The 27,836-nt window shown below is 36.4% G+C and overlaps 3 protein-coding genes and 1 long non-coding RNA gene across 10 annotated transcripts; 1 reads left to right on the forward strand and 3 right to left on the reverse strand.

Annotated features, from left to right (window-relative positions):
• Positions 1-3,375: 3,375 nt before the first annotated feature.
• LOC130983123 (uncharacterized) lies at positions 3,376-5,957 on the reverse strand. Its single transcript, XR_009087255.1, has 4 exons — positions 5,025-5,957; positions 4,748-4,837; positions 4,499-4,588; positions 3,376-4,397 (listed from the first exon to the last, which is right to left on the reverse strand). It is a non-coding gene; the product is annotated as an uncharacterized LOC130983123 (long non-coding RNA).
• Positions 5,958-8,907: 2,950 nt separating this feature from the next.
• LOC130981989 (serine/threonine-protein kinase D6PKL1-like) lies at positions 8,908-13,216 on the reverse strand. Of its 3 annotated transcripts, XR_009087070.1 has the most exons (4): positions 12,870-13,215; positions 10,782-12,540; positions 9,383-10,581; positions 8,909-9,294 (listed from the first exon to the last, which is right to left on the reverse strand). XR_009087070.1 is itself a non-coding variant. In XM_057905778.1 (3 exons), the coding sequence occupies exons 2-3, from the start codon at positions 12,425-12,427 to the stop codon at positions 9,735-9,737; spliced, it is 2,493 nt and encodes an 830-aa protein (XP_057761761.1). In that variant the 5' UTR covers positions 12,428-12,546; positions 12,870-13,216; the 3' UTR covers positions 8,908-9,734. The 3 variants fall into 3 exon arrangements, 2 of the variants coding, with proteins under 2 accessions (XP_057761761.1, XP_057761760.1); XM_057905778.1 differs by having other exon boundaries at positions 8,908-10,581; positions 10,782-12,546; positions 12,870-13,216; XM_057905777.1 differs by having other exon boundaries at positions 8,908-10,581.
• Positions 13,217-16,693: 3,477 nt separating this feature from the next.
• LOC130982187 (phytolongin Phyl1.1) lies at positions 16,694-18,816 on the reverse strand. Of its 5 annotated transcripts, none has more exons than XM_057906070.1 (3): positions 18,660-18,785; positions 18,492-18,571; positions 16,694-18,257 (listed from the first exon to the last, which is right to left on the reverse strand). In XM_057906070.1, the coding sequence occupies exon 3, from the start codon at positions 17,919-17,921 to the stop codon at positions 17,088-17,090; it is 834 nt and encodes a 277-aa protein (XP_057762053.1). In that variant the 5' UTR covers positions 17,922-18,257; positions 18,492-18,571; positions 18,660-18,785; the 3' UTR covers positions 16,694-17,087. The 5 variants fall into 5 exon arrangements, with proteins under 5 accessions (XP_057762053.1, XP_057762055.1, XP_057762054.1 ...); XM_057906072.1 differs by having other exon boundaries at positions 16,694-18,096; positions 18,660-18,778; XM_057906071.1 differs by lacking the exon at positions 18,492-18,571 and having other exon boundaries at positions 18,660-18,816.
• Positions 18,817-25,311: 6,495 nt separating this feature from the next.
• Positions 25,312-27,042, forward strand: LOC130981596 (uncharacterized). Its single transcript, XM_057905177.1, has one exon. It carries the CDS (start codon positions 25,312-25,314, stop codon positions 27,040-27,042), a length of 1,731 nt encoding a protein of 576 aa, XP_057761160.1.
• Positions 27,043-27,836: the final 794 nt, after the last annotated feature.

Here is a 27,836-nt window from a genome sequence, read left to right on the forward strand (position 1 = left end):
GATTCTTAAATTAAGGAGAATATATAAGGTTTTAGCCGAGTGTGGTTTAAAGGAATAACTTTCTAATAACAATTTAGAGTTTGTTTTCAAAGAGTCATGATATTATTCTTTTGCACAATATTCATCTCTTCTATTTTTCTGCTGCATAGCTTTTTTCTTTAGTATTGCTCTCATTATCCTGTGCTACTCAAATTGAAATTTAGAACATATTTAAAAGTTTATATTAGATTATAATTATACTAAATGGTGTGTTTATTTATAATTTTTTATTATAAAAGAATTTTTTTATTGAATCTCGATTGAACCGATTAGATCAATAAATTAATGAATTAGTAACTAAAACGGTTCAATAATTGGTCCGATTTTTAGAACCTTGGTATATAGGCTCCATATATAGTGTAATGTGCTAATAAAAGAGAATGTATATAATTCATTTCATCCTAACTTTTCTTGAAAGAAAAATGGTGTCACAAAAAAGCAATATCTCCTTTTGTGATTAATTTTTTTTTTGTTTTTCACGGTATTCCCTAGCTAACTGGATAGGTCAAGGACTAATCCGTTGCGGTACTGAGCTCTATTTAAGGATTTGCTGCTGGCCAATAGATTGCTGCATGCACAAGGCAGGATTCAAACCCTCGACACTTGCTTAAGCGAACTAGTGAGCTAATCACTAGACCAACCCAACTTGGTTGTGATTAATTATCATAGACTATAGTACACTTGAAATAAATTAATGTAGTCATCAATGAAACAAAAATCAAGAATATACCCGATTGAAGATACATCGCTATGAAACGTTTTATTTATAAATTAATTATTGAAAATTTATTTATTTATTTTTTAAAAAATGTTTAGCACGATAGTTAATTTGTTATATGGAGCAAGATGTTGTAGGATGTGACACTATGGTACCGACAAGTACTAACTGTCCTTTCTAATGGTTTGGAGTAAAGTATGATTAACTTGGTCGTTTAAAATGGTTTCACATGACCAACAACAATATTAACCTAACTATTTAACTCAACTAATAAAACATATTTTATGGTACAATGGGAACACACCTATCGTTTAGGGACTGTAGAGACCTTTTTATATAGCATTTTTATTATTATTATTATTATAATTGAGTTTTAGTAATTATAATTGAGTAAAGCACTAAATTAATATCAAAGTTGGTAATTCCTTTAAATTTAAAATTCTTTTAAGCTAGGTACCTAAATCTGTTTAAAGTTGATCAAGTTAGTATATTATATATTTATTTCAAAATTAAAATTACACCATTCAGTGTGCATAAAAGAAATAACGAATAAAGAGAATTCCAATTGGTCAAACTGGGATTGGAAGGCTCCATTAGGTAAAAGTAAAACAAGTAGGCTGTTAGTTATGTCTCTTAACATTGATACAAGTTTTTTTTCTAGAGAATAACTTGACCAAAAGGGACAAATCCAAGGTTGCTTGCCAATGTGAGACACTAGTACATAGGTTACTCCATTATAATTTTGCGACACAATTTTTTTTTTTTAAGAAATATGAGACAAACTTATCTGTTTAGTCATGTCTATCTGCCATATTTGTTATCCTTTGTTAACATTATAGAGGCATTCATGCAGAAATTTTTGTGTACCTCGAATCCGTTAAGTAAATCATTAGGTCAAAAATTATTATGTCATAGTTTTATTTAAATATTTGGTGCTATTAATGAATTGTTGTATATATATTTGTGCAGAATTAACGTTTTCATTTATAATTATCTAAATTAATAGTGATAACTTGTCAATTATGTGTCATGTGTAGATAGTGTTACGATGTGTAATCGAAGATTAGTGGGTTGGACTTGTAAGGTTGGCCCAATCACTTGAGGGAGGAGGCCTTTCAATCTGGTTCTCGTCTAGGAACCTCCGTCCGACTTGTGTCCGTGTAAAGGAATGGGGGTGGTACTTGCAAAGACACTCCGATGCCTAAGTCAGCAAGGGTTTAAGCAAGTTTTAGAGAGTATGGGAACTTAGCGTTACCTGAAGGATGTCAGTGTATTTATAGTGGTGAACCCATAATCACCGTTGGAGTGGTTCCACCTTTTAAGTAGGATAACCGTTCCTTTATCTTAGGGGAGTTGAGATTTGACTCCTAGAAGTGGGTTGAGAGATTTTAGGGGCAGTTGCCTATTCAAATAGGAGTTATCTGCCAGCCAATCTACGTTCACAACTTCCTTGTGGTGGAGCTTGTGTCGAACCCGACCTCATACGAGAAAGTTGGTTGCAAAGGGATACCAATCTCATGAATTGGGCCTTTTAATCTTAGTTGGACCTGGGCTTGGTGTTGGGTCAGGGTATGAACAGTGCCTCTACTCGAGTCCAAGCTCTTTTGTGGGTTGGGCTTGAGTATGTAACTCGGGATCGTAGCCGACGTGGTGAGGAACCGACGTGATTTTTCAGGAACTGACGTGATTTAAATTCCTCAACCGTCGCGTCTAATCAAACATCGCGTCTCTTTAAGGATTTTAGCATTTACACGCGGGGAGCAGTTACATTGGTAACGGCGCATCTCTTAAATGGTTACGTCGTTTTACCATTATGCCCCTAACGTGTTTATAAATACTTTTCCTCTCTTTCCTTGTTCCGTTTCTGAAAAATTTCTTACTTGCACCTTTTGCTGTTCGAAAGAAGAAACTCTTTTCATTTCGAGTGCTTTGGCTATTTGTCGCATCTGCCTCCTGCATAAGAAAGGTCAGTTTCTTTCTTTACTCCTCTTTTTATAGAGTGCTTTTACTTGCATGTTTTTGTTTGGAGGAGTGTTGGCTGTAGACCTAGTGATTCTGCTTGTTTAAGAAACTTGCCTTAGGCCCTTATAGATCCTATTTTGATTCTTTTTCCTTTTTCTTTGTAGGATTCGTCACCCTTTTAAGAAAAAAGATGTCTACCCTAGAGTCTCTTTCATTATGGTTTGATAGCATCATTCTTGGGGAGAGCCCCCTGGTAGATACCGACTACCTTACCGACCTGCGCACTCATCATAGAGTCTGTACTCTTGATGAGGACGAGCCGAAGTACGAACTGGTTGCCCCGGGTCCAGAAGACTGGGTTTGTTTTGGGAGAGCTTCTGATGCAGACCCTCATTTTTTTTCTTTATGTATGAAAGCCTTTTCACCCGTTTGGGTGCTTTTCTTCCCTTTTCCGACTTTGAGATAGCTGTTTTATTTCATTGCCGCGTCGCCCCCACTTAACTTCACCCCAACTCTTGGAATTTCCTGAAGATTTATTAATTCATTAGCCATGCATTAGATTTTTCGACTTCTTTAAAGATTTTCTTTATTCTTTTTCACATGACCAAGCCCTTTAGTGGGTAAAATAACAAACAGCAATGGGTGTCATTCCGGGCCATACAAAGCCAGAGAGTTTTTACTCTTTTTGATGAATCCTTCCATGATTTCGAAAACTTCTTTTTTAAAGTTTAAGCTGTAGAGAGTCACCACCCCTTTTTCTTGGAACAAAATTTTTCTCCTCGCTTTCCCCTGTATTGGTTAGAGGCCTCTCCCGTGGAAAAATATAGTTTGGATCATGTTCACAAATTACAAACTAAGCATGTTCACAAATTACAAACTCTGCCTTTTCAATCTTTTTAATAACAAGCTAAGCAGAGTCAAGCAGCTTTTTGCAATAGGTATCACTTAACCTGTGTGCAAGAAACTTCTTGAGTAAAGTATCTACAAGAACCTGTGTGCTCTTTCACATGAATTGCATATGAGTTCTTTTCCATGTTCCAGCTAATCATATACATAATACATTTTTATTCTTGTTTTATAATTTATTTTTAACTTAAGATTTGTGCCCTTTTTCTTCTTTCAGGTGTGTGGGAGAAAGGAGAAAGGACACATATGAATGAGCAATCATCTAGAAGCCATTTTGTGTGTGGGAGAAAGGACACGGATGAATGAGCAATCATCAAGAAGTCATCTTGTCTTTACTATACACATTTGTGGGATACATGAAGTACTTGGTTCCTAATAAACTTTTAATTTTTATTCTGAGACACACTTGTAAAAATATTTGTACCGTTCTTTTAGTCCTAACTTTTAGTCCAAAAGAATAGTACAAAGAATTTTACAAGTGTCTCAAAATAAAAAATAAAAGTTTATCAATGTGTATTAGGAATCAAGTACCTCATGTATCTCACAAATACGCATAGCAAAGACAAAATGACTTCTCGATCATTGCTCATTCATCTATGTCCTTCCTCCCACACATGAAAGAAGAAAAAGGGCACAAATCTTAAGTTATAAGTAAATTATAAAACAAGAACAAAAATCTGTACAAATCAAATTGCCCTACCACAGACTTCTTGTGAGTTGCTAACTGTTGCTCCTGTTTGGATATTATCTCCTTTTGAAAAGAACAAGTCTCCTATAAAGAAAGCCCACTCTATTATGATATTATAACTTATAGGCACAGAAGTGTATAATAAAAAGGATAAAAAAATTACAACTTTGGAAATCTGTACAAACCTCAAGGGCCTTTGTTTTATCTATCAAGGAATCCAATTGTTTACATTCTTTGCACTTTGCTACTTCTGCTGTTAAATCCTTTACTTGCTTCTGTTGACAATCACGGAAAGCAAGGTGAAAGAAAGAAAGATCATGTTAGGAATCAGAATACAAGTTGAATTCCAGTGCCATTATGAAGAACGATGCCAGTATAGAAAACAGCAGAACTACATTAGTAGGTGAAAGAAAGATCAGACTGAAAAAACTTACTTTAACAGTCTCGTTAGCTGCTTCAACTTCAAGATCTGACAGACGACTCATATTGTACTCCTGTGATATTTTGTACAAGTCCTCATTTGCCTGCAAAACTCAACGGTTTCAAAGAAAAAATGATAAATAAATAACAATGAGGGAATCACCAGGAATCAAATAACTCACTAGCATTATTAAATCAAGTGAGGAATAACCCAAGAGAGAAATATTTTTGCCTGACATATTTGACCAATTTATCAATGACTATCTTTTCTAGAATATAGCACAGTATTACCTTTCGAGGAGAAGACGACGACCTGCGACAACGCGACGAGGAGAAGAAGACGAGGCGGACTGACAGTGAGCTCGGGAGGGGGTGGGAGCGTTACAGACTGACGGTGAGCATGACAGAATGACGGTGCGGTGAGCGACTGAGCCACTGAAGGAGTGGTAGGTGGTTGTCGGCGGTGTTCGAGAGAGGAGAGGCTGAGGGTTTGACGAGGAGAGGAGAGGAAACTCTCTGAAGCATTGAAGGTTTGAATTTTTGATGGCTAAGGTTCTTCATCAGTGAGTCTTATATATATACTGCGTATTTTGGTTTCTTTATATAAATGGGGTTAAACAGGTTTTCACGAGGAGGTCTCTACCCCGTTTATTATACGACCCCGTTCTCCATTCCCATAAGTAAAAAACCGTCTCCATACCTGTTTCCGATGGATAAATCTCCGCAGGTATCTGTCTCGTTGAGAATTTTTGCCATGCCTGTAGAACATCTTGCTCCATATAACAAATTAACTATGGCGCTAAACATTTTTTAAAAAATAAATAATAAATTTTTAATAATTAATTTATAAATAAAACGTTTCATAGTGATGTATCTTCAATTGGGTATATTCTTGATTTTTGTTTCATCGATGACTATATTAATTTATTTCAAGTATTAAAATAGTCTACGATAATTAATCACAAAAGGAGACATTCCTTTTTTGTGACACCATTTTTCTCTCAAAAAAAGTTAGGATGAAATGAATTACATACGTTCTCTTTTGTTAACACACTACATTACACATGGAGCCTATATATCCAGATTTTGAAAATCGGATCGGTCATTGAACCATTTCAGTTAATAATTCATTAATTTATTGATCTAATCGGTTTAACTAAGGTTTAATCGAAAAAATTATTTTATAATAAAAAATAAAAACATACAATACAATTATAATCTAATATAAACTTTTAAATATCTTTCAAATTTCAATTTGAGTAGCACAGGATAATGACAGCAACACTAAAGAAGAAAGTTATGCAGCAAAAAAATAAAAGAGATGAGTATTGTCTACAGGAATAATATCGACTCTTGAAAACAAACCATAAATTGTTATTAGAAAGTTACTCCTTTAAACCACACTTGACTAAAGCCTTATATATTCTCCTTAATTTAGGAATCTAACCCAAAAACACTAAATAAGCTAAAGATTACACAAGGCCAACTAATAAAACTGATTATACTTCTTTCAATCTTGTTCTTGATCATCTTAATTCTTTAAAACAAGAGTTATTCTCCTTTACAATCCAAAAAAAATTGTTCTGAAAAAAAAAGAACAGAAAACGAAAATAAAAAAATGAAGCCATTAACAAAATTTTCAGCACAATTTTAACAGACATTCACCATAAAACTAAAATCACCTAATCATTCAAATCTGTGATTCAATCCAAAGCAGAGAACGATACAACATTTGGTGAGTGGGAATAGGATTTGGAGAACGAAAAATTGTTCTGAGCAAAAAAATGAAGAATAGAGAACGAAAATAAAAAAATGAAGCCATTAACAAAATTTTCAACACAATTTTAACAGACATTCACTATGAAACTAAAATCACCTAATCATTCAAATCAATTATTCAAAGCAGAAAACAATACAACATTTGGTAAGAGGGAACAGGGTTTGGAGAACGAAAATTGTTCTGAGCCAAAAAATTGTTCTGAGCCAAAAAATGAAGAACAAAGAACGAAAATTAGAAAAATTAAGCCATTGCCTTCGAGGAAAAAGATGTGCGCCTGCGATTGGTGAGAGGGAACAAGGTTTGGAGACTTGGAGAACGCCGAAAGGATGAAGAGAGAAGCCCTTGAGTGCGATGGACAGCGGCTATGGCCCACTCCTTGCGGCGGTGGTGGAGGCTGGGGTTGAGAGTAGTTCTGCTTTCTGAAGGAAGGAGATTGGTGAAGGGGCTGAGGGGCACAAGGCACAACGGACGAAGAAACGGTGGCCCATGAGTGCAACGGACGGTGACGCTGAGGCTCTCCTTGCAGCGGTGGGCGAGATTGTAACCTAAGGTAGGGAGTTGAGAGAGGAGAGAGTCTGAGGAATGGAGCTGGAGGGAGAGTGGGTGACTCAGTCAGGAAAGAAGAGGAATTTTTTATCCATAAAATCTGAAAACATAAAACGACGACGTTTCTTCAAAACCGGCTGGGTCCTAATTCGATCCGACCAACTGATTCTCAGCCGGTTCAACTGTTTAAATGCGGTTTTTTATTTGAACGGTTTTTATTATAACCAAATCGTTTTAATTTTTGATTCGTGGTTAGATTGGTCTGACCAGTCAGTCCGATCCAGTTTTCAGAACATTGGTTAAAAAAAATTGAGAATGTAAAGTATGATCTCTGACCCTTCATTGCTCTCTCTCTCTCTCATATTTATTCTTGATCCCACTTATAAAATTAATGATATAAGATCACATTTTATTCTCTTAATTGTTAAAAAAGATCGAGAGAATCCATTCCCTGTTGTCTCCTCTCAAACAGGAAGAGTTACTTGCCATTTAAATCCAACTGTTGATCTGTCTTTTGGTCAATGTCCAACTGTTATTTATTTAATTTTATTACTATAATATTTGACATGGAATCATCACTTGTTAGGTCACAAAAGTATATATATTAATTCCAAGAAAAGAAACACGGTTAATTTCAGTGTTGTAAAAATCGAACCAGACCAGTAAATTCGACCGAAAAATTAGTGAACCGGACCTTGAACCAATCCGATTCGTCAATTAGACCGAATAAGGAAGCAAACCGGTGTGAACCGGTCAAATTTGGAGTAAATTGGTGAAAACCAGTAAAATCGAACCGCTGAAAATTAAAATTTTACAAAATGGGTGGGGTGGGGTTCGAACCCTGTCCTCAATAAAAAATGAGCAAGTCACAACCACCAGGATGTCACATAATTTTACTTAATATATTTACAAATTATTATATATATAAATATTTTTTATCAAATATATTTACTTCTATTTAATTTATTTTAATTTTAGTTATAAACTCATTTATTTTTAAATTAATTATATTTTTATTTAACAATAATTATAAATTCACTTATTTTTTCTTTTCATAATTATGTAATATCTATTAATATTATTTTTTAATAAATACTTGTAGTATATAATAGTATAATAGATATAAATTTATTAATAAATTATTAAAATTTGAAAATAATTATTATTTTAATATAAAAACAAAATAAAATATTTATGATAGAATAAAATTAATAAAATGCTTATTATTTCTGTTTCATATTATTTTAGAATAGTTGAATATTCTTAAAATGTTAGTAAAAATATGTATTTTAAATTTAAACTTTAAATTATTTTATTATTTTTTATTTTTTATTTACACAGGACCGGATTAACCAGTTCAATTAGTGACTCACCGGTTGAACCAATGACCCAGTAATCCAGTAGTTTGACTGGTTCGATCACCGGTTCGATTCTGACAACTATGGTTAATTTAATCCATGGTGTGTTTGGGCATGGTTATGGTAAGGAAGCACGCATGCCCAACTTGGGTTGGCGCAAGGATCCAATCCAACATAAAGTATATCCAAAATATCTAATTAACTAAACCAAGGGTGATGAGACACACAAGACTGACTTACGAGTGACATTTCTTGGCTTGTAATAAGTACATTCGGCTTTGAGATTTAGCTGAAGTAAATAATGGATCGAATTCGTAATGTTGTATGTGTGTATACTGTGAATGAATATTGTGATGTTATAATGCTCAAGACCGAAGAGGGTCATTCAACCTGACAAAAAAAATTCAAAAACTAAGGGTGGCGAGGAAGTGGATGTTATCAATTGAAACAAGTTCATGAACACCTCAATGACTAAGGTGCAACATGAACATGAACATAATGGGGGAATGAATGGTAGAAACACCACACCAGGTTGCTCCTAACATTTGTCTCTCTGTTGTCTACTCACTCACTCCGCTCTCTCTGTGCTGCCTTATGGGCCGAGTTCTACTAAATTAATTATAAACTTACACCTACTGTTTTCAAACTTAATCCATTAAAAGTTTAAAACTCTGCATCTCTATCACTGCATTTAAAATGGACTCGAGCTATTTAAAACATATAACATTGAAGATTGAAGATCCTTTTTTCTTTTTAAAATTAAAAAAAAAAATCATCTATCACTCTGCTGTTATGTTCTCCAGTTGACTCTGATCATGTCCTGGTCTTTGGTTCGCATCCAATCCAGGTTATATTAAGGATGTCCACATCAAGTATCCTGCATCATTAATATTTCACATTAGACCAGAGAAAGACATTCAACATAATATAATACGTCCAAAGCGGAACAAATTCTTATGCTAAACCTTTTCCTTCCTGATGCAGAGAAATGAATCGAAGTGGCACAAAAACATGCTCCGCCCCTGTTTAAATGCTAGCTCACAGAAAAAATGGATTAGTGGATATGACTTAGGAATGTAATAACATAAATTGTACAGAATCCAGGGCCGGATACAAAACAAGAGAGAGATATCATTGATAATATGAGAGGTAAAACTAAAGAAATTCCCATGTTTCCTTTATATACTAATCTATCTGTTTGAATTACATTAACACTATAAGCTGCTATATATAGATTAAGTGTTACATGGAATAAGAAATAAGGAGGAAAGATGAAAGAAAAGGGCCAGGAGGGGGGAGTAGCAAAGACGAGTCAAACTAAAACAACTCAAACTCCTCACAATCTTCTGTGTCCTCTAAATCGTTTGCATTCTCCTTCTGAGCAGCCATAGATGGAGCACGACTTCCGAAATCACGAAATTTGGGGAGCTCTGGTGGCGCTGCACATCGTATTAGAGCCCAGTTCAGTCCTTCAAAGAAGGGATGCTGCTTTATTTCAGCAGCTCCTTTGACAGAACCTAACCGAGTTTCAGGATCCTTTATCAACAATCCTCTGATCAAATCTCTAGCATGGAAACTGACAATAGGAGCACCTGGGAACTTAAGGCTTTGCGACACAACGTTGGATAACGTATCCTCATTTGATTGGCCCTTGAAGGGAGTCCTACCATACAAAAGCTCAAACAAAAATATACCGAAAGTCCACCAATCCACGGCACTCCCGTGACCCTCACCTTTGATGATCTCCGGAGCAAGATATTCATAGGTTCCAACAAAGGAGTTAGATCGAGCGCTAATAGGCTCCACCACGAGCTGTGGCAGTGGACCAACCTGAGCATCAGCCTTTGTCTTTCGAGATTTCGCTCCGCCGGATATTAAAATGGGAGTAAAGCAGGAGACTTGCCAATCAGGTTGGAGACAGAAAGGCTGAATGCAGCTGGCATCTGAGCATGGACTCGACATTTTTCTTGTTCCATCCACCTCCTCCGGAGAAGATGATTTTACTAGCATTGGATTCACGGAACATCTCAGTGACAAGTCAAAATCTGTCAGCATAATGTGGCCATCTTCTCGCACTAGGATATTTTCTGGCTTTAGATCTCGATATACAACTCCCAGCATGTGCAAGTACTCCAAGGCAAGAAGAACCTCAGCAACATAAAACCTGAGAATGAGCCAGCATAACCAGAGTTGATGAATGCTACAACGAATTACAACTGCACTTCTTTTGAGAAAAAAGAAAAGAAAAGTAGCTTGAGAACGCAAGTGCACAATACTACACTATGTGGACGATATTGAACGTCAAAATAATAGATATCTTTAAATGATGAATAAGAAAGGCTGAAGATAGCCCATGAATCCTACCTAGCTGCTTGTTCCAAGAAACTCCGATATGGCTGCCTCTGCCGTAATACATGCAGATCACCACCTGGACAATACTCCATGACCAAGCAAGAAAGCTTATCTGTGGAGATATGGGAATATAGCGTAGGAAAAAATGGATGATCCAGCATCTGTAGGATCTCTCGTTCAGTTTGAGCCCTGAACATTTTCTTCCGGCTTGCCAAGAATTCATTGTCCATCACCTTTAAGGCAAAAAGGCAGTTTGTCCCAATTAGTTCTGCAAGATAAACAGTTCCAATATCCCCGCTACCAAGCTTCCTTAGCAGCTTAAAGTGCCTCAAACTTAAATTACCATGCTGCTGAACAGCTCGAATAGCTTCCCATCTCAGATGTTTTGACATATGAGGCCTGTAGCCAATGCGACTGGAACCACTTAGATTGCTCTCCTCGCTGATGCTTGTGCTACTACTATACTCACCAATGCTACTTTTTGAGCTTTGGGAGAACTCACCCTTTTCCTTTGATCTTGATTTCTCTTCAACTTTTGTCACTTGAAATTTGGTTCTCTTGTTGCAATTTAACGTGAAACCAGGTTTGCATGAGTCCTTACCAGAGTTGATTGAGTTAATTTCAATGCTACCGTTTGAACTACTGGGAGACAGCTTTTGGTTTCCTTTCGTTTCATGCTTCAAATCAGAATTGTCTGTTTCTTTGTCCAAAGTATTTGCAATAGATCCCAAATTGTTGTCAACTTTTCTCAGGCATGGAGTGGAGCTGCTTGAGGCAGAACAAACATCTTGCTTTACTTTTTTCTTAAAGAAGTTCTTGCTACTGACTATTGACTTTGCTAAACATGTATGGCTGCTTGTGGGTTTATCCACTCCATCACCAGTACTAGAGCAGGAAGGAGAAGACACACAAAGTATATTTGCTTTGTGTCCCTTATCTGCCATTGAAAAACTGTGAGCAGCAGCAGGATCCATTCTGCCCTCCGGCACAATCTCATTTGCACAAGCAGTCGGTGAAAAATTTGCAAGTGTCAGTTTTTCAGCTTCAACTTCTGATGGAAGAGGAACAATCTGATCTCGAGAAGCAAGCCTGGTTGTAGTTTCTTTCAGGTTTGTGGCATCAGCCAAGGGAACAGAATGATTAGCACTTGAATTTGATATGGATATTGAGACCCTGGGCAATTTATCAGAATGGGCAGATGCCTCTGGCACCAGGGAGATTTCCAGCAAGTTCTGTTTGCCCTCATCTACAACTGCTGTGTATAACTTTTTGATGTTGCCAGCCTCTGATACTCGTGACGAACTGCATGGCTTTGAGAGTCTCTTCAAAGCAGCCATTTCCGACGCCTGAGAAATGCACAAACCTCTAAATGCCTGCTTCAAACTAACAGGTTCGGAGATGCCGATTCCTGAGGCCTGAGCTGAACTAACTTTTATTGGCCTCTTAAGAGCACTCTTGTGTGAGCGTGATGCACCAAGACCTCTAGATGAACTTTTAATGTCAATACCCTGGAAAAGACGATTAATATCATCCTCGATAGAATACTTTTTCCCTGATTTGTTGGCATAACTACACTCAGGTTTTTCAGCCACTTTGAACTCAGAAATGATATCTTCCCTTGACTCCACTATCTCACATGTACTGGAAGAAGCTTCCATATTGGATAGATGTACCTGATCAGATGATCCAAACAACTGCCACTTCACTCTTCCGTCACACTTCTCAGCAGAACCATTTGATCAACTCCTCCCACTTAACGAACCATCCCAACCTGAAACTTTTGCGATCATATTTCCCATTAAAATTAGAGTTGAATTTAAACCTATACAACAGCAAACCTAGAGTGGTCGAAGCAATAAGAAAAATTCATTTAATTGATTTCATTTCCAGCGATCGAATTAAATGCAAGCTTGAAAATTAAAAGCGCAGAAGAAAAGATAACCCTCCCCCCTTCCACCCTCCAAAAAAAAAAAAAAAAACTTGAGCTTTCAATTAAATCAAAGCTAAAAATAATTGCACGATGAGAGACACATAATCCCCATGACCGAAAACTAATTGAAAAAGAAGACAATGAAGAATGGGAAAAGTTAGAGAAATTACCTGGAACGAAGAGGTGTGAGCATTAAGGATAGGCGTGCAAGAGTGAATAGCCCCAAGGCTAGGGTTTGAAGTTTGAACAGAGAGAGAGAGAGAGAGAGAAGGGGGGAAAGTAAAAGGTTGAAATGGTAATCACGAGAAGGATGAGGGCGAGAGTAGTATTAGTGTATAGCCGCTAATACAGCTGAGCTGAGAGACTACCCATGCATTCGTAAAGAAGTAGTAGTAATGGTAATGGCGGAAACATTTATGATTAAAGTTGTGATGCAGAGATACACATGTTTATACATGAAGAATATCAAAATGAAACTAACGTGTCTGAGTGTGAGCGTGACACACTTACACAACACGCTCAATCTTTAAATTCAGTAGCTGTAGCCTGTAGGAGCAGGTCGTTGTATACTATTGTACTACTACAACCTTCAAGGGGCTGGTCCTACCTTTATCCCTTATATTTCACACTTCTATACCCTACTGCTACTATACGTTATACAATAGATTTTTTCTGCTATCAAACAAAATCACCGATTCTTTTTACATGTACAGTACAGTATTATTTTGTATTCGGTACTGTCTGTCTCTCTCTCTCTCTGTCTATATCATTTTTTAATGTTATTTATATTTATATACTTCCATTCTGCTCCTGCCGCTTTTCACACACACACACACACACACACACACACACACACTTTGCTTTCATTTCTATTTAGCAGATAACACATCCATATTCAAAATAAATCCACGTCCTATATAATATGTATCTCCTGCTGCTGCTCTTTGAATTTCCTTTCCCTATAGTCTCTGCTATGGCCTACATCAAACGAGGTCACTACAAAGTAAGCATTACCGTGAACGAGAGTGAATCTAGGCAAGGCTCACGAGCTACATCGCAATATGACACACTACATCATGTTGATGAATCTATGTTGCACTTAATTTGTTGGTTACGTTGTATCATCTTAATTAGTAGCAGTTGTGCTTGACCCCAGTACCTTAATTTGTTCCAATCCAATTTAATATTACGCAAGCGGTGGACTAATAACTAAGATTTAAGAGGATCCGCTGGCAAGGCTCTTAAGATACAACAACAATAGTAGTGGGTGGTGGTTGCAAATCAGGGAGCAATTTCATTTGAATGACTAGTTAGAGACATTGCTGGCTGTTACCTCATTGGATTTGGTCAATGGTCCCTCTCCTCTCATCTCATCGCAATCACAGGATAAGTGTAATATAATTATAACTTCAATGTGTCCCAGGTGAGGAGGGCCTGCCCGTTTGTTTATATAGAAATCTCAATGAATTAATGAAGTGGATCGATCATCGATGCATCAAATTATGGAAGCTAGCTAGCTAATAACGAGTCACGTGGAAATGCCATTCACAATTGGTTGCAAATTCATGTCTACCTCCCACTTAATCCGTGGAGTTAATGAAAAAGGCGTAGGACATGTGACATAAATAAAGCTAAGGTTAAGGGAAGCACGACACTTGTTGCATCATCAAACCTTAGAACTTGAAGCCATGATGCCCCCACCCCAAGCAAACAAGAAAAGAATCAATTTGCTTTTACTTGTATGTGTAATAATGATGCGCCACCCAGTAAATAAGACCAAAGAACCAACAGAACAAAACCACACCGATCCAATAATAAATAAATAAAGGAGCCTTTCTCTTTCCGAAAAGAACCAACAGATTAAAGATAGGGAAGAAAGAAGTGGCCATGAAGCAAGGCATGGATAACTACTGTATATAACTAATTGTTATTATTGATGTTATGATACGAAAGACTAATAATAATACTAGGTGTGTATGTATTTGAAGTGGACCAATACCAAGTGCTCTCTCACACACCACACCTTCTTCCTTAGCTTTTCTCTCATTTGAAGGTTACGCTGCCCAAAACAAACAGAGAAGACAACACCACAATCTATCGCCTTACTGTACCCCAAAACTTTGCTCATACTATTCTGATACATGAGTATAAAAATAAAATAAAATCACAACCTTTTTGTTTGATCTTTTCCCCTCTTCATATAAAGTACTTTACTGCTGCTGGGCCTCGGCATGCTGGGTTAAAACCGAATGCAAGTACCTCAATAGGGTAAAGTAACAGTTCCTCACTTTTAATTGATGCAATTCAACCCTATCATCAACCATCAATACTAACTAGTGTTTGACGAGGGGGTAATATATGATAGTCTTATTCAATTGGAAAGATCAGTTCATTATTAAGAGAAATGCTAATATGGACTCAACTTCATGGTAGATCCTATGCAAGATAACAGATCAACGTATGATTTTACAATACTTAGGTTTTAAATGGTTATCAAATGTAGGCTTTATTGTGAACCCAGGATTACAGCAATATTGCTTATTATTATGGACTTTTAGTTCATCCTAGAGACACGAAACTAATTGCCATTTGCAAAGTAAAGGTATGTCATAAAGGGGAAGAAATGCTGGCATGTGAAGAAGGATCTAACTTTGAACAAAGTTTTAAAAGACTTGGGACCGATTCTAGTTGATCTGTAAGCTTCTTGGCCACATGATGAAACTAGTTTACTAAAATTGACGACACTCTTAGCAGTTATTTAAATACTCTGTTGATAATATCTGCCAATTTATTTATTAGCACCCCAATAAAAAAATCTAAAATTTAAAAATAGAGTTTGGTTTCTTTGCTAAACTTACACACACAATAGAGTTGAAGTATTAAACATGAGCTCATCATAGAAATAGTAAAACCAAGACTAGGTCATTAAAGCTCCAAATGAAACCTATCTCTCGCAAGTAAACTAAATCAATTTTACAATTTATATGTCTCTTTAGACCCACATCCTTATTCGAGCAATTCATTCTCCTGAAATGCCAACTAAACTAATTATTAATTTCTTATTAACTCAACTTCTTGAATTCAAGAAAATGCAATTCATCAAGCGAGTAAAGTTTCACCAACTATAGTAAAAGAAAGTACCTTTCAACTCTAAGCCATCATAATACAATTCAAAACCTTACCATAGGAATCTCTATTTCACAGCTTCCTCTATATTCGCATGCGATCTTCAAATTCTTTCAGACTTAATTGTTCTAAGTACTAGCAAATTATAAATATATATAAACAAAGCAAAGTAACACAAAACTAATATGACAGTAAATATAATTGTTATTTTTATTCCGAGACAGAAGTCAAACACTACCAAATATAATCTAAGCTTAAGAATTATTGTTTTGGGGAATCCTTGAGATTTCATGAACCACTTTAATGTATTTTATGTCTGAATGATGGTATTCATTCTTTCACTAATCCCCGACTTGAAACTCATGAAACTTTTCAGTCCATATATCATAACATGTAAGCCACTGAGATATTGAATTCAAGTTGCATATCAAAATTCACAAGTAATCTTGACTTCTTCATAGGTATAACAAGGACATGCCCAATAGAAAAGACATAAGAAGGCCACGACCTCGCTGGATTATTTGACCCAGCACAGTTCTGATGATGAAACTGAGGGAAAACACTAATTATAAAATGTTGGGTTCACCAGTCAAAGTTATTCAATATATACATCTAACTTTGAATTGTGAATATTTAATCCAGTCTATACTACATTCCAACAATTGATGATTTTATTTGAATCAGTCCATCAAACACCTTTAACACAAAGGATTAAAAATAAGGTCCTACGGTTCTGATTATCAATTACATTTACGAGTTCTAAAACTAGTACCAGTAATGTTCTGTAAAATGAGCCCATCAAATGAAAGGATAATACCACTAGCAACAAATTTGATCTTAAGAAAGGTTTGATTCAGGCTAAAACATAAAATTCTCAAGCAAGTTTATTGTTTAACAAAAAAGGTACTTGATAATAGTAGTCCTCTATACTAGAAAACAATAATTACCTAAAAAAGATATACTTTAAATAGACCAATAATCACTTTAAATTCTTCCCAATATCCAAAATTCATATACATGCACTTTAAAAATAGGTGAAGCTGTACAGTGAACATTTGAATTAAAATAGCGATAAATGGGTGACCAGAAGGAAGCACATGCCTTATAAGCAGAAAACGTCTCTGTGAGAAGACAAATATGTAACTTCCACCAACATGCTCCACAGAGAAACTGATCTCTGTTGTTGATCAGATCATGCATGGAAGATCTCAATTCCAACGTGATAATAATTTAAACAGAGTTACGTCATAAGGGATTTAACTCTATCGAATGCAGGATAAGCCACGGCATATAAATAACCAGATGATAAATAATACTATACATACAGCTGCATCAATTGCTAGAACAATGCGTACTTGGTGCCACCATTTCTTGCGAATGTTTTGAGGGCCTGATCTCATCCTCATTGAACCCATATCCTTTTGCAAAGAGGGCGATGCACCTGCACCACCTTGGCTAATGCAATCCAGATTTCCTAAATCAGCCTTTGGTCCTCTGTCTGTGGATTTTCTATGCTCCTCTAACTCAAGATCTCTCATAGCAATCACATGATCCTTTATTTTCTTTTTCTCTGGCTTGCTAGATTTTCCCAATAGAGGAGCTTTTGTTGAACTAGCACCTTCAATTTGTCTATTCAAGTTACTTGGTGAAGGAGACAAGTTGGCATGAAAAGATGGGCAAGTTCGATCCCTCCGATTGCTGCCATGTGAGACACTCTCCAATGAAGTAATCAGATTCTGAATGACAGGAACCAGTTTTTCCTGAATGTGAGTTGAATTTGTGTTTTGTAATTTGCCCCTCGAACCCTTTCTAGCTAGCTTTTGGTATTCATCCCTGACATGCTCCAAAAACCGAAGAACTTGAGAGTTACCAACACCTTCATCAACAATTGCAAAGTAAGCATGCCCTTCCTCCATGAGAAATCCGTAAGTCCTTCTACCTAGGGTCTCAAAATACCACCTGTGGAAAGGAGGAGCCATCTCCAAGCACAAGGTTGCCACATTCTCAAGTTCTTGGTCTCCACCATTATATGCGTACAGGATGTGATTACCCTTAGAAACACAACAGTAATGAACTTTATTTTGAATAGAGTCCATTGTAAATTCTGCAAACAATATCCCAGATCAGATCGCAGCAAATTCGACTTAGATGGAAGGTCGCCCAATCAGACAATTTACATCAATTCTGCTTCTGTCTTTCTTTCTGAGTGATGGATGTGAAGTTGACTTTGTCAAACACTGATCTCAACTTAAGAGCTTAAGCAAGCATGATCTGGCAGAAGAGGAAGCCAATAAACTCCTCAAGGAAATAAGCAAAAAGCAAGGGCAATGAATTCGGCAGATATGGAGTGATATGCCTCCGGGTAATACAAAGAGAGAGTTTCAGCTAAGTATTGAAAATGGTGAATGAAACCCCTCATCCCTAGTCCCTACCTGACAATAAGCAAATATGCATGCATATAAGAAATCAATTTCAATTAAATCCACTGACAAGCACATTACATCGTTTCACCAAGAGCGCAACAGAGCCTAAGATCACAGAGTCAACATCAATCAATAGAAAGTAGCTTGAAATGAAGTTTTGGCACAGAGAGAGAGAGCGAGAGAGAGATTTAATAAAGGAGTTTGAAATTATTAAAGTGAAGGCAAAGTCGCAAAGATCCATACTTGGCGGCACTAGAAGGAAGCTGGCTGGAACTTGAGAATCAAACAAGTTCGTTGGCGAAAAAGGGGATTCCCAAATGAAACTGAAATAGTAACGATAGTTGAAGTTGTCTTTGCAAAGAGTTCAGTAACAGTAACAGAAAAAGATCGTGTAAATAAATACATAGATACCTGGTTCATGTGAGCTCGATTGAGAGAGAGAGGGGGAGAGAAAGAAGACGCGTGAGAGAGAGCGGAGAAGGACCAAAGTGCCACCAGGTCAGAGACTCAGAGGTCAGGTTATTTTTCCAATTTTCTTTTTCAATCGTATTAAATATTCTAATGCATGGTAAAGCAGTAAAGCGCTCTCTCATTTTCTAACGTCTGTCCTTTCTACTAAGTTTTAATTTTGTTTATAATGTGTAAAATGTTCTATTTTTGTCCGAAAATTATTATTTTGATTTGTCTTATGTTTGAATTATAACTCTATTTTTTAATTTAAAATATTGATCTTTTAGTATTTTCTATTTAATTCAATTATAATCGAATCCATTAATTCAACTGTTAAGAATTTGACACCTATAAGTTATAAGTTATGACTATGATACATGCTATAGCTACATGTGCGGATAGCATCAAGGTTTGCGGTGGTATTCTACGACTCGACAGGGTAACGACTAATTTGTTGCGGATTTGAATTCTATTTAAAGGTTTACTGCTAGTTAAGGAGTTGCTGCATGCACAAGACGGGATTCGAACTCCCAACACTTACTTAAACGGACGAGTGAGTTGACCACTCGACAAATCCAAGTTAGTTGTCTCTAGATTTTACTCTTTGTTTTCGCTTCCAATTTTTATCGTGGGGAATATGATTGTCCATTTCCATTTTTGAGTGAATATTCAACTCGGTCCCGGACAATTATCTCAAAAGGATTAGGAGGTTTTTAACAAAAATACTCAACTCGGCCTCTGAATTTTATTTTTATGGGACTGATTAGCTTCTGTACTAAAAAAAATACTGACACAGGAGTTAATCAGTCTTATAAAAATAAAATTCAGGGACGGGTTAAATATTTTTTTTTGTTAAGTGCCTCGTTATTTTTTGAGATAATTGTGAGGAGCCGTTTAAAAATTTTCTCTTCATTTTTTATGGGACTCCATTTTTGCAAAAAGTCTATTTTCTGTCTTTTTATGTTAATAATTTATATAAAAATTTTAATAAAAAATTTAAAAAATTACAAAACATTATTTACATTATACAAATAGAATGTTGTCTAAAATTAAAAGTTTAAAAATATAAAACACATACCATAATTATGAAAAAAAGAGAGTGAAAAATAAGACAGAATAATATTAGTATTATGGAAAAAAAATTTAAATTAAGATTAAATTTAAAAAAAATATTTTAAAAATGAATTATTAAAAGTATTTAAATGAATTTAATAATTAAAAAATTAGTGAAAATAGAGAATTGTGCTTGAGTTCTCGCATTTGCATGGCAGGAATTCTGCCCTCCATTCTTACTCCCACAGAAAAAAATTTTTGCTTCTGAATCTCCATTTAAAATGGTTTTTGAACAAATTTCGCTCTTCGAGAAGCTTTTTTTTAGGTTAAGTAAATTTGATTGTCCCTGCATTACATCCATACATCACATATTCACACACACTACATGAGTACTATATACCAATGTTCTAAAAATTGGACTGAACCGACCGGTCGGATCATTCCAACCACAAACCGAAAGTTAATACGATTCAGTTATCAATAAAAACCGTTCAAATAAAAAATCGCATTTAAATAGTTGAACCGGTCAGTCGAACCGAACTGAGACCCGGCCGATTTTGAAGAAACGTCGTCGTTTTATGTTTTTAGCTTTAGGGATAAAAAATTTCTCTTCTTTCCTGGATCAGTCACCCACTCTCCCTCCAACCCCATTCCGCAGACTCTCTCCTCTCTCAACTCCCTACCCTAGGTTACAGTCTCGCCCACCGCTGCAAGGAGAGCTTCAGCGTTGCCGTCCGTTGCACTTAGGGGCCACCGTTTCTTCTTCCGTTGTGCCTTGTGCCCCCAGCCCCTTCACCAATCTCCTTCTTTCAGAAAGCAGAACTACCCTCAACCCTAGCCTCCACCACCGCCGCAAGGAGTGGGCCACAGTCGCTGTCCATCGCACTCAGTGGCTTCTCTCTTCATCCTTTCGGCGTTCTCCAAGTCTCCAAATCTTGTTCCCTCTCACCAATCGCAGGCGCACAACTTTTTTCTCGAAGGCAATGGCTTAATTTTTTAATTTTCATTATCTGTTCTTTATTTTTTTGCTCAGAACAATTTTCGTTCTCCAAACCATGTTTCCTCTCACCAAATGCTGTATTGTTCTCTGCTTTGGATTGAATCATTCAAAATTAGGTGATTTTAATTTTCTAGTGAATGTCTGTTAAAATTGTGCTGAAAATTTTGTTAATGGTTTCATTTCTTTTATTTTCGTTTTCTGTTCTTCATTTTATTTGTCAGAACATTTCTTTTTTTTGGATTATAAAGGAGAATAACTCTTTTATTTTAAAGAATAAGATGATCAAGAACAAGATTGAAAGAAGTATAATCAGTTGTATTAGTTGGCCTTGTGTAATCTTTAACTTATTTAGTGCTTTCGGGTTAGATTCCTAAATTAAGGAAAATATATAAGGCTTTAGCCAAGTGTGGTTTAAAGGAGTAACTTTCTAATAATAATTTAGAGTTTGTTTCCAAGAGTCATGATATTATTCCTTTGCATAATATTCATCTCTTCTATTTAACTTCTGCATAACTTTCTTCTTTAGTGTTGTTGTCATTATTCTGTGCTACTCAAATTGAAATTTAGAAGATATTTAAAAATTTATATTAGATTATAATTATATTGTATGGTGTATTTATTTATAATTTTTTATTTTTTATTATAAAATAAATTTTTTGATTGAATTTTAGTTAAACCGATTAAATTAATAAACTAATAAATTAATAACTAAAACGGTTTAATGATCAGTCTAGTTTTTAAAATCTTAATATATAGTGTAGTATGCTAACAAAAAAAATGTATATGATTCATTTCATCCTAACTTTTCTTGAGAGAAAAATAATGTCAAAATAAAGAAATGTCTCATTTTGTGATTAATTATTATAAACTATAGGACACTTGAAATAAATTAATGTAGTCATCAATGAAACAAAAATCAAGTTTATACCCAATTGAAGATACATTGCCATGAAACGTTTTATTTATAAATTAGTTATTGAAAATTTATTTATTTATTTTTTAAAAAATGTTTAGCATCATAGTTAATTTGTTATATGGAGCAAGATGTTGTAGGATGTGACACTATGGTACCGACAAGTACTAACGGTCCTTTCTAATGGTTTGGAGTAAAGTATGAAAAGAATTTCAAGTGTATTAAAATATTTATTTTAATCATTGATCTAAATTATAAAAACAATATATAATATATATTAATTAAAATCAACAGTTAAAATAATTAGAACATTAATATTTTCGATATACTTAAAATTTTTTCTAAAGTATGATTAACTTGGTCGTTTATAATGGTGTCACATGACCAACAACAATATTAACCTTACTATTTAACTCAACTAATAAAACATATTTTATGGTACAATAGGGACACACCTATCGCTTAGGGCATGTAGTGATGTAGAGACCTTTTTATATAGCATTTTTATTTGTATTATTATTATAAGAATTAATTTTCACTTACAAATCTTTTTATTATATAAGTTTTATAAATTTTGAAATTTATTTACATCTAAAATGTACCTTTTATGGTATGTATGTTTTACACTTTTTGTTAACAAATTTTTCAATTAATATGTGCACGTTCTTCTTCTTCTTCATGTTATTGCACATTCTTCTTCGTTATTTTTTTTTTTCGTTATCGTCATCATCAACACTACATCTTCCTTCTCCTCTTCCTCTTATTTTCATTGGATTTTTTTCTCTTCTTTTCTTTTTCTCTTTTTCCTCCATCATCAATTATCTCGTTGTTGAATATAATGAATAATTTCAAGTTCAGATTGTCAATTGACTCAGAATAAAATTAATTATTGTTTTTGAATCTAATCAAATGGCTGAGGTGTGGTTCAATTCAGAAGAAAAAAATACAGCATTAGAGGAAACATTTTTCTGTATTTAATTTACAGCAAATTTAGGTGTAACACGAAGATATTGGGTGTAAAACGAAGATATTTGGGTGTAATTTTTATTCTGATAAGTTTTGCATAATTCAAAAATTTTCCTCTTTTTCCTCTTCATCTTCTGTTGCTACTTTTTTTTTCATCATCATCACCATCTTCTTCTTCTTTTTTTCTTATTCATCTTTTTCTTTTTATTTTATCTTCTCTAGTTTCTTCTTGTTTTACTCTCTTAACAAGAATAAAAACAAAAAAATCAAATAAAGAAGAAGAAGAAACACATAATGCTGCAAAATTATTTGAAAGATGATGAACTTACATTCATTTAACTAAAAGAAAGAAAGAAATAAGTAAAAGAAGAAGAAAAAATATATGCAACATTAGAGGAAATATTTTTCTGTACAAAAATGCTATTTGTACACTAAAATCAGTCACCAATGTATTTGTGTATAAATACGTGTGTGCTTTAATTTATTTTCAATGTATATTTGTCATTTGTATTCCAGTATGTGTTTTATACTGGTGGCTGACTTTGGTGGCTAATTTTAATGTACACGTAGCATAACTTATTTCTGTATTTGCAGTAAATTTGAGTGTAAAACAAAGATATTTGAGTGTATTTTTATTCTGATAAGTTTCGCATAATTAAAAACTTTTCATCTTCCTCTTCCTCATCTTCTGTTTTTTTCTTCTTCATCTTCTTATTTCATATTCTCACAATTCTTTTTGGGAGAAAAAAATCAAACAAAGAAGAAAAAAATACATAATATTGCAAAATTAAAAGAAGAAGGAGGAGAAATATGACGACGAAGATGAAACACATGAAGAAAAAGGAGGAGAAACACAAAGAAGAAGGAGAAGAAGAAGAAAGAAGATGAGGAGGAGGAGAAACGCGAAAAAAATGACAGTTGTGGTTTTCATCGTGGAAGAAGAAGAAGAGTCGTTCGTAATGGTGAAAGAGCACTTCGAAAACGTGATGCGCGTGTTAACATGCTTTTGTGGATGAGCGTAACTTCTGTTAAGTTTGACCTAACTTGTAAGACTTGTAAGTCAAAAAACTTATATGTGTAACATATCTGTTATTATAATTGAGTTTTATTAATTATAATTGAGTAAAGCACTAAATTAATATCAAAGTTGGTAATTACTTTAAATATAAAATTCTTTGAAGCTAGGTACCTAAATCTGTTTAAAGTTGATCAAGTTAGTATATTATATACTTATGTCAAAATTAAAATTACACCATTCAGTGTGCATAAAAGAAATAACGAATAAAGAGAATTCCAATTGGTCATTGGAGGGCTCCATTAGGTAAAAGTAAAACAAGTAGGCTATTAGTTATGTCTCTGATACAAGTTTTTTCTAGAGAATAACTTGACCAAAAGGGACAAATCCAAGGTTGCTTGCCAGGGTGAGACGCTAGTACATAGGTTACTCCATTACAATTTTATGTTAAGGTATTTTCATCCCTTAGCTTGAATGTGACTAAATTGATTAATACATGGATGAATAAGTAGCTAGCGTAAAAAGTTTTAAGTCAAACTCTAGCAAACTTTTGTTGATGATAACCTCTCTAGTCTCTACTACTTTTTATGATAATTCCATGAGACAGTTACTACTCCAAGACCATCTCAACAGCTGAATCCAACAAGGGAAGAAGAAGAGAGTAGTGACACTAGTCTAATTGTTAACAAAAGAAAGCGAAAGATGCCATATTAGGCTAGGGACTATGTAATGGGTAAATGAATTAGAGAGCATGGTAATAATAGACAAAGTTGTTAGGATCTGATAGGGATTTAAGAAAAAGAAAAGGAGAGAGAAAGGTAGGAACAATCTAGACAGTTAGTGAGTGGAGTCATCCCTGACTCGAAGATGGGAGAGTGAATTTCTGTTATTGTTTTTTGGTTCATCAATTCCATTTCCATTTTATTCTAATTATGTTGATATTCACTGACTTAGTTGATAATTGTGAAATTGCATTGTCCTCTAACATTTGGTGCTTTCGTTGAGAGGGTTCTATCATGGAACCAGGAACTCCCCTTTTCCGTCTGGAGGATGTATGCGAGCAGAACCGCTCGGAGATCGCAGCACTGCAACGGGGCCAGATTGAGACCATGGCTCAACTCAATGGTACCCAGGAGCGTATCGGTTCCGTCGAGACGTCAGTGAAGAACATTGAGAAAATGCTTTGGGATTCCTTGAAGCTGAAGCAGGTTGTTACCGATCGTGGTGGTCCCGGCGATTTATCGGAGTACACAGCGGAATCGCGACTTCCGAACTGGCCGAAGGGAATGAAAACAGAGCTACCCATGTTTGATGGTGAAAAGGTAGAGGAGTGGACGTTCCGTACACAAGAATATTTTGAGCTCTATTCGGTGCCGGAGACATGGAGAGTTCGTATGCTCTCCTTCCACATGACAGGACCAGCTTACACTTGGTATCAATGGTGCATCAACAACTCTATCAACCATACTTGGGAGAGTTTTGTGGAAGCACTCTGTGTTCGTTTCGGCCACAGCATTTTCCACGATCCCAAGGCGGCTTTGAAGGAACTCAAGCAGGTGACTACTGTTTCGGCTTACCAACATCAATTCGAGGAACTCTCCAACCAGGTAACGCGGGGCAAAGTGAAGAGTGGCTGACATCCTTGTTTGTAGCTGGGCTCACAGAGATGCTGAAATGTGAGTTGATGCTGGCTAAACCGCGGTCATATGTTGAGGCCGTGGCTCTTGCAAAGCTGCATGAGCAGAAGAATCAAGTGGGTGCATTGAATTTGAGACCGCACGGTGGTCGAGCAGCGACAGGAGTCTCACCATCTCAATTTGGCACTACAAGAAACCCTCCTACCCACGTGACATCTCCGGGAAAGGCCAGCAACACGGCCACTGCTGCAGCGACCACCAACCATCGTCGCTTATCGGCGGCCGAGATCAAACAAAGAAGGGATAAAGGGTTGTGTTACTATTGCGACGAGAAATACTCTACGGGCCATAAATGCAAGTCTTCTTACTTGCTGCTCGTTGGTGGTGAAGAGCTAGAGGAGCTAACAAGAGATAGACCAAGTGACTTTCCACTCTCAGACCATGAACCACTCCATTCTTCCCCTGAACTCTCTGATGATGAGGTGGTGGAGATTAGTTTCAATGCTATGATTGGAGCTTACCACCCAGAGACTATCCGAGTGGCAGGAACGTGTGAAGGGTTGCTGGTTATGGTGCTCGTTGATGGCGGCAGCACACATAACTTCATGAAGGAGTCCACTGCCAAGAGATTGAAGTTACCATTGACTCCGGTGCATCTGCTGAATGTCTATGTGGGCAATGGTGAGTGCATCGGGTGTGCTTCCAAGTGCAATGATATCCCATTGCGCATGCAAGGGTATGAATTTCATTTGGAAACCTTTATCTTGGATATTAAAGGAGCAGACGTGGTGCTCGGTGCACAATGGTTGATGCAATTGAGTGATGTGACAATGAACTATATGCACTTGACCATGGAATTTAAGGTGGGTGATCTCACGGTTAAGCTGCAGGGTGAGAGGCTATTCCAACCTGGGGCAGTGGGCAATCGGGCTTTGAATAAAATGGTATCGGCTGACGTCATTGCTTCCTTCTTACACTTGCGAGTCATTGATCCCTCAATTACAAGGCCACAAACTGAACAGGATGAAGCTGTCCAGTTGTTGTTATCTGAATATCAAGAAGTTTTCAAAGAACCAGAAACCTTGCCACCTCCAAGAGAAATTGAGCATCAGATTCACTTACAACCGGGGGCTGACCCAGTCAATGTGCGACCGTATCGCTACCCACATTATCAGAAAGAAGAGATTGAGAGGCTGGTAGAGGAAATGTTGCAGTCCGGGGTAATCCGCGAAAGTCACAGCGCCTTCTCTAGTCCTGTGCTGCTTGTACGCAAGAAAGATGGCAGTTGGCGGTTTTGTGTTGACTACCGAGCCCTTAATATCATTACCATTAAAGATAAGTTTCCCATTCCCACTATTGATGAAATTCTTGATGAACTATTTGGTGCTGCTTATTTCTCCAAAATTGACTTGCGTTCGGGTTACCACCAGATTCGAGTTCGGGACGAGGATATTCCAAAGACCGCCTTCCGTACGCACCTTGGCCATTACGAATTTGTGGTGATGCCTTTTGGTCTTACCAATGTCCCTTCAACATTTCAGGCAACCATGAATAAGGTGTTTCGGCCGTATCTCCGGAAATTTATTGCAGTGTTTTTCGATGATATACTTATTTACAGCAAATCCAAGGAAGAACACATTGCACATTTAAGAACAGCACTGTCAGTCTTACAACAACATCAATTTGTGGCCAAGCTCTCTAAATGTACATTTTGCCAACAAGAAGTTGAATACCTAGGTCATGTGGTGGGCAAGGAATGAGTGCAGATTGACAACTCTAAAATTAAGGCAATTGTTGAATGGCCCAAGCCAGTGAACTTGAAACAGCTGCGGGGCTTTCTCGGCCTCACTGGGTACTATTGGAGGTTTGTCGCAAGATATGCGCAACTGGCGGCTCCACTCACTAAACTTCTCAAACGTAATAATTTTCATTGGGAGCAGGCAGCGGAGATTGCATTTGAGGAGTTAAAGTCAGCCCTTACTCGTACTCCGGTATTAGCCTTACCCGATTTCAATCTGCCATTTACAGTCGAAACTGATGCGTCAGCCCAAGGAATTGGTGCAGTGTTGTCCCAAAAAGGGCATCCCCTTGCTTATTTTAGTAAGAAACTTAGTAGCAAATTAAAGGTGGCATCAGCTTATGTCAGGGAATTGTACGCTATTACCCAAGCGGTGGCAAAGTAGCGGCATTACTTACTAGGGCGCCGTTTCTGTATCAAGACAGATCACCAAGGCTTACGTGAATTAATGTCACAGGTGGTGTTGACCTCTGAGCAGCAATTCTATCTGACCAAGCTTTTGGGATATGATTTTGAGGTCATATATCGTTCTGGCAAGACTAATAAGGCTGCTGATGCCTTATCCAGACAGGGTGATGGGAATCCAGAGGTGCAATTCCAGGCATTCTCAACGGTGCAATCCACATTACGGCCCTTGCTCTTGCGCGCCACTGCAGAAGATCAAGAAACCCAATCAATGATAGCACAATATAACCAAGGGTCCCTCAACCCTGAATTCCTATTCCAAGAAGGGTTGCTAACTTACCGGGGCAGAAT

This window comes from Arachis stenosperma, chromosome 5 (assembly GCF_014773155.1).
Source record: "Arachis stenosperma cultivar V10309 chromosome 5, arast.V10309.gnm1.PFL2, whole genome shotgun sequence".
NCBI classification, from domain to species: Eukaryota; Viridiplantae; Streptophyta; class Magnoliopsida; order Fabales; family Fabaceae; genus Arachis; species Arachis stenosperma.